This window comes from Notechis scutatus, chromosome 1 (assembly GCF_049901735.1).
Source record: "Notechis scutatus isolate UNSWTSFEM ecotype Mainland chromosome 1, rNotScu1.2, whole genome shotgun sequence".
Lineage (NCBI taxonomy): Eukaryota > Metazoa > Chordata > Lepidosauria > Squamata > Elapidae > Notechis > Notechis scutatus.
Window position 1 is genome coordinate 326,393,481 of NC_142009.1, and position 19,333 is coordinate 326,412,813.

Consider the following 19,333-nt stretch of genomic DNA (forward strand, 5'->3'; position numbering starts at 1 on the left):
TGCGCCAATAACTTGGGAACGATACTTTCTTGCCCGAAAGGAAGATGGCCGCAGCCTAAAGCTGCGAAAAATCAGCTGAGGAGAAGCGACGGTTGGGGTATTCCGCGACCTGCTTTTCTTCTCCTCATGCAACGCCGGGATGCTCTGCTCGAGCGGCTTCTTCCGCGGCATCGAATGTCCCTACGGGCAGGCCTGCGGGAGGCCCTACTGTCACTTCAGACACCCGCCCGGGGCCCAACACACCACCGATGGCCCTATACCGCCTCGACGCCTTTTGGCTCTGTCTGGTCCCAGCAGGCGCCCCGCCACAGTCGGAGGTAATCGGACGGCGTGGTGACCTCCCCTCCAACCGCGGAAAAGGCCCTACTATCCGTGCTCCGTGGCGCTTTTGAACTCGGGAAGGGGACGAAAAGCGTCGGCGTCCCTGTCTCGCGTGGGATAAAGGCGGCGTGGACGTGACTGGCTTTTCTTACATTAAAGAAATCCCCTGTCCTCTCTATTACAGTAACCGCCGGCTTTAGAACCCCACCCTGTTTCGTGGGATGGGCTGCGGTCGGTGGGTATCCCTGAGGCGAGGCTTCTTCCTCTCCCTGATCTGGAGAAGGAGAAGAAGCCTTGTTAAGGGTGTGAGGGAATTTCCCGAGAGGGCTTGGGATGGGAGGAAAGCAACGGAGAGCCTTCCTTCCGGAGCAAAGTCGCTCATACCCCATTGGGGGGAGGGGGGAGGTAGTCGGGAGCAGCCATTGACACGCGTGGAGCAGCTCTCCTGAACGGGGGTGGGCGGAACGAAGCCTCCCCCAGGGGAATTACGCCTTCTCCTCCTCCTCTTCCTCCTCCTCCCTGACTCCCATATCGCATCTGCGGGAAGAAGAAGAAAAAAAATAATGTGTACGTTCGTAAGTTATTGTAACCAATTCAAGAGGGTTTATTTAAAAAAAAAAAAAAAGCTTGTCCTGGTGTGTGTGTTTGTGTGTGTCGCTTGCCGCCTGTCACCGGCGCCTTCTGGATCCACGGTTGCTTTGTTTGTACCAGGCTGTTTCCTAGCAAGGCCCTAATATGTGGGAATCCGGTGTCACGAAATGTGGGCGTGGTCAGTTAGCTTTGGGAATGGCCTGGTAAATTTAAAGGAAGCCTCTCTGCATTTGGGGAAAGGTTCGTCCCCTGGCTATGTGTTGCCTGATGCAGATGGGCAAAAGTAAAAAAAGGCCACTCTCCTTCTCTGCTTCGGTTTAAGCCAGTGATCGTGCAAGATTTTGAAAATTTGGCTAGTCTAGAGCAGGGGTCTCCAACCTTGGCAACTTTAAGCCTGGAGGACTTCCAAGTCCCAGAATTCCTTAGCCAGCAAACCTGGCTGGGGATTTCTGGGAGTTGAAGTCCATCAGGCTTAAAGTTGCTAAGGTTGGAGACCCCTGGTCTAGAGAACAGAAGAATTAGGGGTGATAGCAGTCTTTCAGTATTTGAGGGGCTGCCACAAAGAAGAGGGGGTGACATTATGCTCCAAAGCACCAGAGGACAAGAAACATTAGTTGGAAACTAATCAAGGGGAGAAGCAACCTAGAACTAAGCAGGAATTTCCTTACTAGACAATTAACCAGTGGAACGACTTGCCTTCAAAAATCATGGGCACTCTATCACTGGAGGTTTTTAAGAAGAGACCAGACCAGGGGTGTCACATGTCACGGTGCTGTCATGTTACATGTCGGGATGTTTTTCCCCTTCACTTAAACCAGGCGTGGCTGTGGGCAGCGTGTGATGCATCCAGGCCGGGAGTTTGACAGCCCTGGACTAGACAGTCACTTATCTGAAATGGTATAGGTTCTCCTGCTTGAGGAGGGGGCTGGACTAGAAGACCTCCAAGGTCCCTTCCAGCTCTATTCTATTCTAAAAGAAGTTGCCAGCTTGCTTGCTAGATGGCTGCCACAGAGGCTTGTTTTTTCCATGAAATTGCTGCTGTGTTATACGTGGCCAGTTACCAAACACCAGTTTCCAAGAAGATGAATTGATAAGATATTCCTTACACCTTTGGTTTTATTTTAAACAGTTTTTAAAATTAAATTGGTGGGGAAAGAACTTCGTAGGTAATATTTATGGGCAGAGTAGAGTGTATATGTTTGTTTCTTCAAACTATGCAGATGTAATCTGGCTATAAGATTCTTCCTGCGAGATTATACAGGTAATCCTTGATTTATGACCACAACTGAGTCCAAAATCTCCACTGCTAAGCAAGATAGTTAAGTGAGTTGAACTCCATTTTACAACATTTTTTGGCACAGTAGATAAGCAAATCTCTTCAGTTGTTAAGTGAATCATGTGGTTAAGTAAATGAAGAATTGTAGTGGCGCAGTGGTTAGAATGCAGTACTGCAGGCAAACTCCCTGCTCACTCCAGGAGTTTAATTCTGAGCAGCTCAGGGTTGTCTCAGCTTTCCATCGTTCCAAGGTCGGTAAAATGAGAACCCAGATTGTTGAGGGGCAATATACTGACTCTGTAAACAGCTTAGAGTTGTAAAGCACTGTGAAGCAGTATATAAGTCTAAATGCTATTGCTATTGCTAAATCTGGATTTTCCCATTGACTTTGCTTGTTGAAAACCAGCTGGGAAGGTTACAAATGGGGATCATATGAATTTAGGACTTCATAAATACATGCCAGTTGCCAATTGCATGAATTTTGGTCATGTGACCATGGGGATGCTGCACCAGTTATAAGTGTGAAAATGGTCATAAACCATTTTTGTGAGCGCTATTGTAAATTCGAATGGTCACTAAATAAATGGTTGTAAGTTGAGACTACCTATATGATGTATTTCTTTTTAATTTGATATGTGCATTGTCTTAATTGTTGTGCATCATAATATATTTGGTGATATTGTACATTGCCATTAAGTACTTTTTATCCTCAAAGATTTATTTTAAAAATATTAGAGAAGAGGAGGAAGCTTTTCTGGACAAGACTGAGACTAAGCTGAATGAGTATTTAAAAATGACAGACTCCAAGAATGATATGGAAAAATGTTACATTGAATATACCAGTGAAAGTGGCTGATGCCTTAAAAGGGATATACAAATAACAAACCAAAAAAACAACCTGGATGACTTCCCTTTATTGGACTTAGAAAGGGACTTGTTAAAATTTTGAAGGATTTTGCGAGAAGGAAGAAAGAAAAATGAAAAGTTCTAGGACAGTACTGTATTTGCAAGGATTATAGATCAAGTTTGTTAAAAATAAAATAAAGGAATATAAAATTGTTATATTTGATCGAGGTTAACTATTAAAACTGGAGAATTTGGTAGTGCATGACATCAAGCTAGAAACTGGGAGACCATGAGTTCTAGGCCCAGCTTAGACCAAATACCAAGAAATGGAAATTATTATCATTGTATTTCCATAGCCAGTGACATCATAAACAAGAAAGCCCTTGCTAGGGGACAATCCTTTGGACATTTTGCATCAGCAACAGAGTGAGCAAGACCTCAATTGAAGATCTTAGGGGTTGAGCTGGTATTGTTGAGAGGCCAGCTGCTTTGGTTCTCCTCAGCTTTCATCTAGCTCAGGGGTCCCCAAACTTGGCGACTTGTGGACTTCAACTCTCAGAATTCTCCAGCCAGCATAGCTGAAGTCCACAAGTCTTAAAGTTGCCAAGTATGGAGACCTCTGATCTAGCTGGTAGCCATTTTGTTAAGCTATTTGAGTGGTTTCTATTTCCAATTGATCACTTTATGATCTATTCTTTGTTGTCCCAGGTATCAGTATCAGACTGACTGCCGATGTCTGGTGCTTTCCCCTTTCCAAAGATGTGTACAGTGGTCACATTTTAGTAATTGGGTAATTCATAAATACATGCTAACCTAAGTTATACTCAGTGAGTCTTGCTATTCTATTTATATGCCACTGCAATTCAAATATAACTCTCAGTGGTTAACATAAGAATACAAAAGAATACAAAAAAAAAAAATACCCATGGTAAATTATAAAATAACCATAAACTCAGTTAAAACAATGCAAATAAGACAATAACAGTGCATAAATGCCTTCAGTTAATTATTCCCAACCAGTCAGCTCAATGCATTTAACACACATGATGCCATCTTAAAGCACAAACACACTTAGAAAGAATTCAGTTTTCAACATTTTCCTAAATGAAAACGAGGTGGTATTCCAAAGAATGGGTGATGTCATTGAGAAATAGCACTTTCTATGTTCAGTCCCCTCCCTTCCTGGAAAATTGGGGCTATTTGTTTGTCCTGAAATGCAGCATTGGCTGGAGCTATCTTGGTTGGAGTATGCAGTCCTGGGGGTATCTAGATGCCATGCTTCTTTTTATATCAAACCAGCACTTTAAATTGCTTCTATAAGCCTATAAGGATCTAGTGGAGGGCCTTTCACAAAGGCGTAATGTGCTTCTGATAGCAGGTGCTAGGATATACATAGTTGCTGTGTTATGAATCAGGTGCAACTTCCAAGTAGTTTTAAACTATATAGTTTATAATGTGGAAATTTATCTACTATACATTTGGAGATTTGGTGTATGTGAGGTGCTTGTTCTGAATGTGAACTACTTAAAAAAAACAACACTGGGGCCGTTTAAGAGGGAAGTACCTTTTTAACAGCAGTGTATGGGAAGGTGGGACTAACAAGCTTCCTGTCTGCTGTCCTGCAGCCTTGAACAATCTTTGCTGTCCAAGACTTGGCAGTTGTACAGTAGGGCGTGTTTTGATAGCTTGGTGTGTTAGGATGGCTGTAGAGTGCAAAGAAGACATTTAAAAGGGGAAGAGACCTTTGGATGAAAGTATGAACAAGTACCTCCATTGTCTGTCTGTGCATGAGAACCCAGGTAAAAAGAGAAAAGAAAACTTTTGTCCAATGATTATTTTGCCTTTTATATGTCAGAAAGAAATAACATTGTGGCAGTCTTTTTACATACTTGCTGTACCATTGAAACCGTCTTACCAAAGAGCTGCTTAGTTTTATACATTGGTGGGCTATTTAGCTCTTTTTTGCCACCTGTGTCCAAAACATTGGTTAACGTGTTGCCTTTTAAGTCATTCTGGACTTATATATTAAAATATTTAGGAAGAGTTTAGAAATCAATTAAATAGCATCATCTAGTTGTCTTAGGTAGAAAAGAAAATATTACTTATATTTTTCAGTCTTCCCCTTTCAGCTTTTAATAGCAGAACAGTATTTATTGTCTGAGCAATTAAAATTGCATTAAGTGGTTAAAATGTTACATGGCAAATATGGTATGGAAGGAAATGATCCGAGTTGTGAAATGTTTATGCATTTTGGGTCTTGGTAGGTATTTATTCAATGAACGAACGTATCCAGAATTTAAAGTGACATTTGTACAGATAGTATTATTTTCCTGAGCTTTTCCCAATGACACTGGCTAACTTTAGGAACATGAAAAGCTTCCTTATATGAAGTCTATTCTTATAGATTTGATCTATTGTCAGTGATGGCAGTTTTTCAGAAATTCAGACAGAAAATGGACTTTTCCAATACTTGTTAATCTGAAACTTTTAACTGCTTAAGAAATGCTTAAGTTTTTAAAAAAAATAGGCTACTAAAATAACCCTTTTGTAGGTTTTGAGATCTGGTTTGACCAACGTTCAAGTACTCTGTGCATATAAAGGTCTTTCTTTACTAATTATAGACATGTTAAGTTTTGAACTGCAGATGTTCAAGAAAGATTCAAAACCTTACCATGTGTTTAAATGCAGATTTTGGAGGAGTGAAACTTGCAAGGGTTTCTAAAGTAATTTTTGAGTTGCAGTTTCAATAAAATCTTTTTGAGGTGCTACAGAGCTTGAGGTAGCCATAAATGTATTTCTGTGCACATTTCAGTCTGTTTTTGACTCCTGACGACTGCCTAAAAAAGGCTGTGTAGTTTTCCTGGCTCTCACAAATGCTTAGACCTGCTCAAAACAACATTTTAAGCTTTGAAGTTTGAATAACTTCCACGTGTTGATTTATTCATAAATATGGTCTGGAGGAAGAGTAGAAGAAGATTGTACTTTTGGGTGTGGAGGTACATTTGTCTACAGTGGTCTTATCTTTAGTTTTCAAGAGGGGAAGAAAAAGTGACAAACAAGAAGCTGATTTTTTTAAGAAAGGAGTTGGATATAGCTTTTTTTAAGCAATATTTTTTCCCCTAGAACTTTTCTTGTAATAGATGCCCTATTTCAGCTTGTTCTGAGGAGTCTTTGCTAATATTTCCAAAGACATTAGTTAGATGAGATGGGGCTCAATTCCTATTGCTAAGCTATTCCTTTCTCACAATGCAAGGTCGGTCTGTTCCTGTCTCCTATAGTCCTGAACATTTTTAAACAATTTAGCAATAGTGCTGCTCATATAGTGGTGGCATGTATCAGAGGGCGTTGTGCAACTTTCTTCCCAGTCTTATCTTTTCTCTTTGCACATGTGGCTAAGGAAGAGGGTCTGAAATGATAGTGAGACTTCTGAACTATCATGGCTAATGGCTGTAGGTGAACTTTCTCCGTGAATGTTTATGAAACCTCTCTTAACTCTTATCAAAGCAGCCTCCCTAAGCTAAATACAGAACTCAACTGCATTGTGTGAATCTACATTTTTCTTTCTACTGTAAAATGTTGGAATTATCAGGTAGAAATATGATATGAAAGAGATGGTAGAACTCTCCTATATTTTCCCCCACATCGGGTATTCAGTTAGAAATTAAAAGCACATTTCTTCTTTTTAAAAAAGTTCATGGCGCTCGTTTACCATGAACTGGCAGTGAAAATGACTTTTGCTTGTCTCCTTTTCATTTGTGCTCCAAATGAAACATGCTCTTCCAGTCCTTGTTTGCTGACTGGTTTTTGTTGGCTAACATTCCTTCAGCTTTCTTGCAATAGTCCTGTGGTTTTCTCTCTCATTTTGGACCATAGCCTCATTATTGGTGTGTGCTAATTCATGTCCTGCTTTTGAGTGCAGTTCTTCTGTTACTGTTTGGAGGACTAGTTTCTCTGTAATAGATTTATCTTCTATCACTGTTAGTTATGTTAGTATTAGGATCTCCCATAGGAACATGATAATCCGATTAGCTGAGATTTACTCCTGGATCCTGTTAGAAACATGGTATACCTAGTTACAATTCCTCACTTTCTTCAAGATCAAGTAATTGAAACTTTCCATTATTTTCACAAGCCAATGTGAAATACTACACAGTGCTAACCCATCCTAAGTTCTTTGCTTGAGACCAAAGACTTTGTATAAGACTGTCTTATATATGGGGTGTTGAAGTTGCATATTATCAATTTTAGATAGGAGGAAAGATAGGAGGAAAGATCTGAAAAGTTGTTCATTTATAATGAAAATGTACATGCCGCCCATCTCACTGTTGAAGCAATTTCAAATTTAGATAAGAAATTCCAGCATATTCATGTTACAGCAGGGATTTGTGTCCCAAGTCTAAAGAAAAGAGGGAGAAAACACAAACGTGTCTTCAGCCATACCTTTATGCAGTGAGGCTGGCTGACCTAACAGGAATGGTTGCTGATGCAGACCATTCTGAGGGCCATATGGCAGTTGATTCTTTGCCTTCTCATTTTTTATAATCGAATGCGTTTTTATAATTGGGATTTGATGGGTATTCTGGGAATGGTTGATGCTAATCTTGTTTTTCTTCCTTTTCCAGGGTCTGGTTATGACCCCTACAACCCAGAACTTCCCAAACCTGTGGCACAAGACAGCAATGGCACTTTGGAAAATATTGTCTCGTCAGCCTCTGGAATTCTGGAGCTTGAGCTGTTTGACAAGGCAATTGAAGCTGCCAAGAATGAAGTTGAACGTGAGCAAAAGAAGTATGAAGAGCTGCTGGAGACAACTAAAGAGTATGGTTCATCTGAACCCCCTTTACTTGCTTCTAAGGCTGCTGGATTAGCAACATCCAGTCCATTCAGTTCTCTGGAGTATAGTCCAGGCAGTTATAATGCAAACAGTGGTAATGATTACAATCCTACTCCTCTTGCAGTGGCTGCTTCTAGTCAGTCTAACAAATATACTTTGGACTCCTTCAACAATACAAAATTCAAGGGTAGCTCACTGGAATATGTTCCCACTGTGGTCACTCAGCCGAAGAAGTACAGCAGCCCTGTTGCAAATAGAAAATACATAATTGACAACTCCAAGCCTTCAACAGATTTAGAATATGATCCTCTTTCAAATTATTCTGCCAGGCTGTTGAGCAAAGCTAAAGAACAGAAGGGGACCAAGCGGAAGAGAGAAGTTGATCACGAGGAGGCATATTCTCCTTCATTCAAGAAATATTGTGACGAAACAAGCAACGATGAGCCCATCGCCCGGTTCTCTGACTCGGAGGATGAATGCTACGAAGCTTCTACCATCCCCCTTAAATCTAAAGGAGGTTCAGAAAGCAAATTGGGTGCAGCCAAAGAAAAGGGAGCCCCACAAATAGATACCAGTTCCCGACAAATGAAAGAGACTGCCGTGCAGTATGACATGGGAGACATTGAGAGCCCTCAGAGAACTGCTGTCAAAGATTTAGTGGAGAAAAATGCCAAGTTGGTCAAAGTGCCTTCTAACCGAGATGCGAAAGCAAAGGAAAAGAACAAAGTGGCATCAAAGGATAAGTTGAAAAAGAAAAAGGAGGATGACCGCAAGGTGCACGGTAAGAAAAATCAAGATAAAACAGGGGACAAGGAGAAGATGAATGTGAAGGCACAGCACAAAAATGGGGAAAGGAGTAAGGAGAAACCATGCAAGTCCCACGTTGATAGGCATGCACTGAAGCTCAATAAGCCAAAATCTGTGATTACACCTGAAATTAAGGAGGAGAACTCTGGCAAGAACAAAAATGTCAGCAAAGCTACCGCTACTGAAAAATCAGGGACTAGTAGGAAAGATAGCAAGTTCCAGCCTGTAGAGTTGAAAAGGAAGCCCCAAATCTCTAGTGGAACTGAACACAATAAGAGAAAAGACAAACAACCTGCCTTGAAAAGGTCTAAGGAAACATTGATCAACTCTCAGGCCAAGAAGGAGGTTAAACGCAAGGTTAAACAGCGGTCCCTGAGCCATGTTGATCTCTTTGGTGATGAGAGTGGAGAGGAGGAGCAGGTGGGCCAGCCTCTTCTTCCGTTGCCTGATGTGAGTTCAGACTCAGACAGAGATGATGCTGACTTCTCTTTGCCCTGTGACAATGGGATGGCAAACGTTAAGAAACTCAAGTTATCCCAGGCTCCTCCTCCTGCTTCCTCTTCCTCCTCTTCTGACGATGAGATTGATTATTCTGGCCTAGAGAAGGATTTGGATTTTGAGACTGACCCAATGGAGGAGTGCCTTCGGATATTTAATGAATCCACCGATGTCAAAACAGAAGACAAAGGCAGACTAGGAAAACAGGTAAAGATCTAAGAATGCTGGGATGGGCTGATGAGTTAACAGGCTCTGCAACCTGTTTAATTAAAAACATACCTCTTGATCGAATCATTTCTGAACGTGATGTCACTGGGCCTACCCTTGAATTTTAAGGTTTACTGAAAATATAAATGATTTGACATATTGAGTGTGTTATGAAAGGAACATCTTCAGGTAGTCCTCGATTTAGAACAGTTGTTTTAGTGACCGTTTGAAGTTACAATGGCACTGAAAAATGTGACTTATGGCGATTTTTCACACTGATGACCGTTGCAGCCTCCCCATGGTCACATGATCAAAATTCATAACTGACTCATATGATAGTTGCAGTGTCCCAGGGTCAGGTGATCACCTTTTGAAACCTTCTGATAAACAAACTCAAGGGTCTGCAAACTTGGCAAGTTTAAGACTTGTGGACTTCAACTCCCAAAATTCCTGAGCTAACATGACTGGAGGAGGAATTCTGGGAGTTGAAGTCCACAAGTCTTAAACTTGCCAAGTTTGAAGACCCCTAAATGGGGAAGCCAGATTCGCTTAACAGCTGCATTGATTCACTGCACAATTGTGGCAAGAAAGGTCGTAAAATGAGGCAAAACTCACTTAACAAATGTCTCACTGAGCAACATAAATTTTGGGCTCAATTGTGCTTGTATGTCAAGGACTAGCTGTAGAACACTTTTAAGTGATGGTAGTTTCTTTAGAGTAGATGATGATGACGGCCTCTTTCATTCCATACATTCTGTGAGTTTGGATTTTCTGGCAGTAATGTGTTATAGGTTCCCACAGGGGGAAAAAAGGTAGCCAAAGGTGTCATTAAAGGAACTGTAATGTATAGAAACATATTTTAGTATATAAAAACAGTAGAAATTGGGTCATAAAACAATTTTGCATTTCAAGGATGGTTGGCCCTTGGCTTGCAAAGTAATTTGTGTAGCAAGCAGGATATTGACTGAATTAGAGATAAATTTGCAAAGACCCTTGGAATTGCTTAGGGGTTTGGAGCAGTTTTGTTGCTTGATGCCTAATATACCTCATGCTTTAGGAATTATATTTTCACTGTGTAATTATAGAGGAAGACATTGAGTGAGAGAAGCCTGTTGCCTCAAGCAATAGAGCTGCTTCACTGTTTCCTTTCCTGAAAAAGCCTGTAGCTCAGACGGCAGAGAACTTAATGCTCCTTGTGGAAAGACTTAAGATTCATATCCTAGCATTTTGAAAAAGGTCTAATTGACAGTTGTTGGGGAAGGGCCTTTCTCTGCTGGAGGTTCTGGAAAATCACTGCTAGTCAGAATAAAAACTGGGCCAGACCATTGGACCACCTAGGGAAGTCATTTCCTAAGTTCATGTGGCTTCTGTAATCTCTTCCAATATGTGATACAGGTAATCCTCCATTTACAACCATTTGTTTAGTGAACATTTGACGTTAAGAAGGGTACTGAAAAAAGTGACCTATGACTGATTTTCACACTTACGACTGTTGCAGCATGCCCATGGTCACGTGATCAAAATTCAGACGCTCGGCCTATTTATGACGTTTGCCTTTTGCGACCTTCTGAGAAGCAAAGTCAATGGGGGAGTCAGATTCACTTTACAATTGCAGCTACTCACTTAACAACTGCAGTAATTCACTTAACAACTGTGGCAAGATAGGTTGTCAAATGGAGCAAAACTCACTTAAAAAATGTCTCGCTCAGCAGTGGAAATTTTGGGCTCAGTTATGGTCGTAAGTTGAGGGCTACCTGTATTGGTGAAATTATGGGTGTGTCAATTATGTACAGCACGTATTCAAGTACAGTGGGCCGAACATGAATTGTTTTTTAAAAGTATCCTTCTTTTAAAAATTGATATCCTACAGTAGCAATTCTTTTTTAAAATGTGCAAAGTTTCTTGGATTAAGAGGTTACAGATCCATAAGGTGCAAGGGAAGACCAAATAAAGTTATTTGCTTGTCTGCAAAAGTACTGTAGAAAATTCAGCAATAAATTTTCCCCAGTCCTCCAAATGGGTCCACAGCAGGTGCAGAAGTCCCTGCCAGTTTCAATCTCAATATATCTGGAAGGTGGTTACCAAAGAATATAAGAGACCATTTCTTCTTCTTTGCCCTATGAAAACGAGCATATCTTCCCCCTCCCCAAACACTGTAAGCTGTTGCTGGCAGTGCTGACCTGTTCTGCTTTTCAAAATAAGCTTTGTGATTTTGTTGTTTTGAAAAGTATCCAATATCAAATCTACAACTAATTTGGCAATTTACTTTTTCTCTCTCTCTTCCCTTTCCTTTAGCTATCAAAAGAGGAAGGGGTTGAAGAAAAGTTGACAGAAGACAGTTTAACCACACTCTTTCCTGGACAGAAAAGAAGGATTTCTCATGTAATGAAGCAAGGACATGTAAGTAGATCTTGTAATGGCATCCGAAGCTTGTCTGTGATGCAGTCTTGCCAATCTCTATTCTTATTGATGAGATTTTGGGGGCATATTTCCATGTCCAGCCAAGTAATGTGAGGTTGTGAATGTAGTGTTGAAACCTAGTACCTGTGGATTCCCACAGGCCTTGAGGATGTACACTTCTGTGTTTGTGGTTTTTAGACACGTGGTACAATAGCACTCAGGACATCTTTGAGCTGTCTGACTTAACACTGTTTCTAGTATGTGATATTCTAGAAATAGCTTTGCAATTTTCAGGGTGATCCTAAACGTGTAGCCTTTCATTTTGTTTGTATTCCTGTTGCTGTAAGATATGAAGAACGTTAAAGAGAATCTAAGTTTTTATATGTAACATTCACATATAAATATTGAGGATCCCAGCTAATCTAGAAGTGGGGAATTCCCTTCTTCCTTAATAGCTGCTTCACCCCATAAACTTTGGAGGCCTTGCTGCATGCTTCTGTACCATCAGCTGTTTAGGAGAAGGTGCAGTAAGAGGCCTTCTTTGCCGTGGCAGCTAAGAATTTAGAAAGGCAATAAAGCCACATATAAAACAACAGATCTTTCCCTAGGCTTTATTTTTTTTAAGGCATGCTTGTTATTACGCTGTTGCCCAGTTAAAGTTTTGATTGTGGCTGTTCGTCTATTTGAGTTAGTTGTATTGTATGTGATAGGTTTTAATTTTTGTGTTTGTTTATTTGAAGCACATTCTTGCTGATTTGGCATTCTATTGGCTGAATTCAGTTACGTTGTAAAATTGCAGGATTTAGATGTGTTCTAAAACAACAAAAAAGCCCCCTTTCAATGAAGTGAATTCAGAACAAATCAGTCATTTGTTTTCTTCTGTTGGGATTAAATAGTAGTGAAGAACAGTAGTTTAGGTAACCACCAGTATTTTTCAGAGTATTTACCTCATTTCTGAGATTGTTAATGTGACCTGCAGATGTTCCATTTATTTAAACTATTCTTTTCTTTGCAGAAATTATTTCTAGCTTCCTTGCCCTTGAAAATGTGTTCTCTATATTTGTTGATTTGCGGGTTGAAAACAAACCTTTTTAAGAAAAAGTGAAGTAAGGAGATTTTAGTTGCTGGGTCTTAGTTGTGTGTGTGTGTGTGTGTATGCAAACCTTGATTAGCCTCTTTTCTGGAACATCAATGGGCTCTTTGTTTTCACAAGTCAGGCCTTTTTGGTCACCACACACAACATTCCAGCCGATTGTACATGTTCCTTCCATTTGTCCATTAAGCACTGTTGCAGAGCAAGAGGGGGAAAAAGTGCTCTTGTGAAATGGATTGGAAATTCTGAAATTCAAATATTTGCAAGTTCTTAGCACATCTGCTGTTCCCAAACCCCTTTTGCCAAGGTGTATCGAGGTTCAGCACCTGTCTTCAGTATGAAAACATCACAGGTGGACAAATATGTCCCTGAAATGTGTAGATGGAACATTGTTTGCACTGTCTTCAAATCCTCTTTGCTTCTGTTCTGTCTCGTATGAGTGAATCATATACTCATGATTGGTAAGGCCAATCTGTCAGGGTTCCAAGTAATGACTCCATAGAAAGCAGAACTCCAAGGCGTACAAGTTCCTCAAAGAACAATTTTATTGGAGATATGTTGGCACAAGCTGGTGAAAACCGACTCTGAAAGTTCCCCTGGTTTTCACCTGATTAAAAAGTGAAAGTTCCCCCTTTCCCCAAACCATCAGTCACATTGTCCATTCGAGGGGCTGGCTGGTTGCCTGGATACTGTGCTCCTCCTTTGTCCAGCCACCTCTTGGAATGTCCTTGGTTCCCACAGGAAACTATTTTGTTTTGGCTACAAACCCTCATCTAACTATGTTCCCCCTCCATATCCCTTCTTCACCCTGTGGGAAGCCTCCAAAATGGCCCCAGCCAGGTTCGCTTTAGAGTTGACGCAATCATTCTGATCCAATTCGAAATACATGGATCCAGATTCCACACATGGCAAGCTTCTCCTTTATCACGCAAACCAATGTCCCTCCATTTCCTTTTCAGGTGGAAGTCCCAAGCAAGCCAGTGATCCGGCCTTACCGGCCCCCAACTGCCCAAGAGGTCTGTTACCAGAGGATTCAGCTAGCGCAGAAGCAGGCAGCACAGCTGGCCCAGCAGCGGCCACAGCAGCCCCTGCCGAACGCAAACTTTCCTGTGGCACCCCAAAGAACCTCCATTGTTATGCAGAAAGGAGAAAGGAAGCGAGTTGCTCATGTGCCCAGTGTGGCTCTTTCAGCAGTCTCCAAGTTGGGCAAGTGAATGTTTCTGGTTTATTTTTTTCTTGCAGAATTCTTCATTCTTTTAGGAGAAGCAAGGCAGAGTATCCTCATCTTTTGACCTGCTGAGGGGGATCTTGAGTCAGCTGAGCGGTCTGAGGGGAAAGAGGAGGAAGGCCATGAGGATGGCTACACCTCTCTCCGTAAAGACTCCCCAAAGGCATGTTGCTCCCATAATCAGAGTTTTGCAGTTCAGTCATGAAAAAGGAATGAAGCTAACTTCTACTCCTGTGCTGTCTGTAGATGTCTCTTTATATTTGTATATTTTAATTCTGTTTTGAGTCGAGTATACCGTCTCTAGTTGTACCTTCCCCAGGTAGCAAGTCCCTTGCAGGGAAACCAGGTTCTTTGTATCAGTTTGGCAAGAATATTAACCCATGGCTAGATAAGTACACCTTTTATCGTTCCATTTGTGCCTTTAGTCTGGTGTATCCTTTTTTGTTTTGTCTCTCTTTCCCCCACTCTCTCTAATCCAGCAATAAGTAGCAAATGTGCAAGCTGGGAACTTTGTACTTATTTATGTTTTTACATGTTCACACCTTATCAATGCTGAGACCTTTTTCGGACTTCGTACATTTCACTAAACAGAGTGAAAGGATAACAAGAACATGTAAAGCAGGAAGTAAAGTAATAACCTACCTGGGATACCTGAAGAGCGAGAGCAGAACAAATCTCACTAAATGATCATGATTATTGTACCCTTGATTGAGTGACAGCTGTATCTGAATAAGGTGTGACTAGTTCAGCCGGCATTAACATGGCCCCTTACAGATGACTTAGAACTTCAGTTACCAGATTTAGTAGCAAAGATGAGCAAAGGCTGACAGAGAATTCTGGGAAATGCAGGAGTGGGTGTCAGGGCTCCATGTACTAGGCCCAACAGCATCAAAATTCCAAGGCAGGCAAGTTCCTCAAAGAATAGATTTATTAGGCACATCATATTGGCACATCTGGGGAAAGCTGACTCTGAGCCCCCTTTGGGTTTCCCTTTAATTCAAAGTAAAGTTTTCCCTCCCCTGCCCAGGCAGTTCATCACATGGTCCAATCTGGTCACTCCACTCAGTCTGAGACCCCACCTCTTTGCACCTGGTGGGAAAACTCTTGGTTCTCAGGAGAAAGAATTTTATTATGGCTACAATCCCCCAGCCCATCTCTTCCTCCCCCCTCCCATTCCCACAGCTTGAGTTTCTTCGCTGTGGCAGCCCTGAAGAGCCAAGGGGGAAAATGAATCCTGGGCTGGCAGAGGGTTTCAACACTTATTCCAGTCTTCTTTTCAACTCTCCCTAAATCAGGTGTGTCCATCCTTGACAACTGTAAGACTTGGTAGACTGCAACTCCCAGAATTCTGGGAGTTGAAGGCCACAAGCCTTAAAATCACCAAGGTTGGACACCTCTGCCCTAAATGGTCCACCAGAAGTCGGCAGGTCAGTCCTCATCCTTTCCATAACTTACATAATTCTAAGACTTTGTAACATGTTTCAGAATTTTGCCCTACTTCTGAATATTGTCCTTTTCTGCCCACACCCTTTCAGTTCCTGGAAATATTAAGAAGATCATTCCACCTGCACGTGTGGCATCTTCCAATGGTCTTGATGCTTCAGCATTGAAAGCTCGAACGCTGACTGGGATGGCATCTAAAACAACTACCACAGGTGTCCCAAAAAGGATAGCACATACTCCCACTCTGCAGGTGATGAATTGCCAGTATATGGTTCATAGTTAATTTTTCAAATTAACAAATTGCCCTGCATGCTATTTTAGCCTTTAATTATTTTAGGCTTTAACTTTAACGTTTGGAAGTCAGAGACTATTGAAGATAAGCACTTGTTCAAGATTGTGCTTCCTTTTGTTTCCTCTAGGATTTATCGTCCAGCTTTGCATATAAAAGATATTTGAGTCATTCCTAAGCAGAATTTTGGATCATTTGGGAAGTTTCAATAAAGGAGAGAATATAGTTCAGGGTTGAAATGAGGGATCCTTGGTGCTCTCTGAGTTTGGTTGTTTTCTTGCAGACGTTTCATTACCCAAACTAGGTAACATCAGCAGTGCTAGCAGATGTAATGAAAGATCTGCAAGAAAACGAGAGAGAGTACCAAGGACCCCTATTTTGAGAAGTTTTATTCCGATTGCTTTGAATGTTGTTTGAAAAAAAAAACCACATCAAATTTGATTGACTCACCAATGAACCTCGGCAGTATGATCTTGTGGGCTGTGGGATACTGCAGAAGGTTGACCATTGGACCACATGTGGCTCATAGCTCATATATAGCTTAGTAGAAGAACCAGCCAGAGACAGGAAAGGCATTGTAGTAACTGTGCTATCAAAATAGCTTATTTTCTTTTCCCTTTTCCATGTTCTCTAGAGCACCGCCTTGAAAAGGCCAGTTATTCCCACAGAATACGGTGCCAGAGTTCCCACAAACATCCGTCAGAGGTACCTCAACCTCTTCATTGATGAGTGCATGAAGTTCTGCCCCTCCCAGCAGGGAGCATTTGACAAGGTTTGTGTTTTTGTAATGGTAATGATAGCAATAGCAATAAGACTTCTATACCACTTCACAGTGATCTTATAGCTCTCTCTAAGTGGTTACAGAGTCAGCCTATTGCCCCCAACAATCTGGCTCCTCATTTTACCCATCTCGGAAGGATGAAGAGTTGAGTCCACCTTGAGCCTGGTGAGATTCAAACTGCTGAACTGCTGGCAGCCGGCAGTCAGTAGAAGTAGCCCGCAATATTGCATTCTAACCATTGCACCACTGCGGGTCTTAGGAGGGATGCTTGAGCATCTTTCAATTCTTATAGTTTGCACTTCTTTAACTGTAGGCCTAAATCATAGAGGAATTGAATCACTTTTAAAAAAATTGGAAGTTCACTGAGCAAACATATTTACAAGTTCAAATTTAGGACAGCCAGCCCAATGTTGAGCTTCTTTTTTTGAATAGTAAGAGAATCACAGGTCTACATTTCTTGCCTTGTTTTTAGAAGTACTGTTCTCTGTGTTACAAACACAGGTAGTCCTCAAATTATGACTGCAATTGAACCCAAAATTTCCATTGCTAAGCATTTCCATTGCTAACCATTGCTAAGGGAGTTTTGCCCCATGGTATGACCCTTCTTGCCCAGTTGTTAAGCGAATCACTGCCATTATTAATAACACAGTTGTTAAGTGAATCTGGCTTACCCCTTTGATTTTGTCAGAAGGTTGCAAAGACCCCCAGGACACGGCAACCATCATAAATGTGAGTCAATTGCCAAGCGGCTGAATTTTGATCAAGTGACCATGGGCGTGCTGCAGTGATCTTAAGTGTGAAGAATGGTCATAAGCCACTCTTTTCAGTGCCATTGTAACTTTGAACAGTCACTAAACAAATGGTTGTAAATTGAGGACTACTTGTAGAAACTTTTTCTTCCTGCTTCTCCTTGTCGATGAATATGTGACCATTCTCCTTGACATTGGAAGCCACCCAATCTATGTATGTATGTATGTATGTATGTATGTATGTATGTTCTCCCTAGCCTGGGAACTGCTCCTTCCCCCCTTAGCAACTTCATTTTGCATTTTAAAACTAAAAAAAAAAAAATGCTGATGGTGGGAATGCTGTTCACAGGCTCTTGCTGAGGAGAAGGTGGTGTATGAGCGCAGCACCAGCCGCAACATCTACCTGAATGTGGCAGTAAACACTTTGAAGAAGCTGAGGACTCTGTTGCCCAGCCCTTCTCAGGAAGTTCAGAGTATGTACTTAGACTTTACTTCTTACTTAACAGGCTGAAGTTTCTCTGCTACTTTACATTTCATCTTATTCTTTCCTTACAGTCTCAAACCTCCATTTCTAGACATTTGGAGCTTCTTAACAAAACACACTTCAGGCTTGCACAATAGACTGGGCAAAAGACTGCCTACCAATCCAACAGGACATAATTCTGTGGGCAAAACTTTCATAATGCATCTCTTGGCCAGCCCCATAACGTCTGTACAAATAGACACAGTTAGCTGGTTGCACTGTAGTATTATGCCATACATTGTCTTGCCCACAAACTGCTGCTATTACAAATCTTATTTAACACATTGGCAAAGGGGGTATGTGATGTTAAATCCTAAAATAATGATGGTACTTATTATCACTTCTTCCTGAGCTTAATATTCGTAGTGTGTGTGCCTTTGACTTTTAAAGCAGCAGCCAGTGAATAGAGATCTGTATAGCACTTTCTTTGACTCAGAAGTTTTATTTGTAGTTGTCCCAGGATGTTTTGCTGACGTTCTAGTTTGACATCTGCCTTTTTCTTCCAGAGGCCAGCAATAGGAAAGTGGTTTCTCATGAAGCTATGCTAGGAGGGAAACTGGCAGCCAGGACCAGTTATACACTTAATCGTTCTACAAGCTTACGGCTAGAAGACCTGACAGGTAGGTTTACCCCCTTTTTTGTCATCGCACACAGTGATTGTGGTGGGGTGTAACTCTATTCCTTTCTGTCTGTTTTAAAGGCCTCCAGGTTGATTTTAAAAGTAGGCTGATTGTTTTTCAGCATCGGAGAACTGATAGGATCAGTGTTGAAAGCCAATTCAGAGCTATTTAAAACGATAAAAAGCACAGAAAAGCTGTGGAGAAGAATGGGCCGAGGTCACTTTTTAGAGGCTCGTTGATGCATGGTACATGTGATTCTTCTAAACGTCCCCCTTCAGTTAGACCAGATTTTATCCTGTAGGCAGGGCATTTCGTGATAAAAATGCAATTAACCCCAAGTAAACCTGTTGTTCTGTTAACACCTTCCATGATACATTGCAGAAATTGTAAATAATCTAATCTGTGTCAGTTTTGTATGTGGATAAAGCATTAGCTTTGAAGCAAAACAAGTTGCTTTTTTTAATCAATCACATAAACGGTTGGTAGATATTCCAAGTCTGTGTGGGGATAAAAATAATCCTTCAAGTTGCATGGTCCTAAGTTCTGAATGTGGTGTCTTTGCAAATGCATTCTGTCTTGCTGAGAGAATTGGTATCAGCAGTCAGAACTTCATGATTCTTCACTTGCATAATGGATTGTGTAAAACCATGAAGGTTTGGTGCGGAACCCAAACATCCACAGACACATTGATGGGATCTAAGATGTCTCGTAACTAAATGAGAAAAAAGCTCAGTTCAAAGTGGATAACTCAGTGGTGTTAAAAAGGAAAATTCTCTGCTAAGGATCCTTAGGAAACAGATTGAACAATCTGAAACCTTGAATACACC

The 19,333-nt window shown here is 41.3% G+C and overlaps 1 protein-coding gene across 1 annotated transcript in view; it reads left to right on the forward strand.

Moving 5' to 3' along the window:
* REXO1 (RNA exonuclease 1 homolog) overlaps window positions 1-19,333 on the forward strand; it is a 38,564-nt gene continuing 19,231 nt past the window's right edge. Inside the window, exons 1-8 of the mRNA XM_026681125.2 lie at window positions 1-317; window positions 7,657-9,380; window positions 11,676-11,780; window positions 13,833-14,079; window positions 15,637-15,794; window positions 16,468-16,605; window positions 17,713-17,836; window positions 18,393-18,506. Coding sequence (XP_026536910.2) covers window positions 140-317; window positions 7,657-9,380; window positions 11,676-11,780; window positions 13,833-14,079; window positions 15,637-15,794; window positions 16,468-16,605; window positions 17,713-17,836; window positions 18,393-18,506 — 2,788 coding nt within the window. The 5' untranslated portion in view covers window positions 1-139. The remainder of the gene's footprint in view (window positions 318-7,656; window positions 9,381-11,675; window positions 11,781-13,832; window positions 14,080-15,636; window positions 15,795-16,467; window positions 16,606-17,712; window positions 17,837-18,392; window positions 18,507-19,333) is intronic.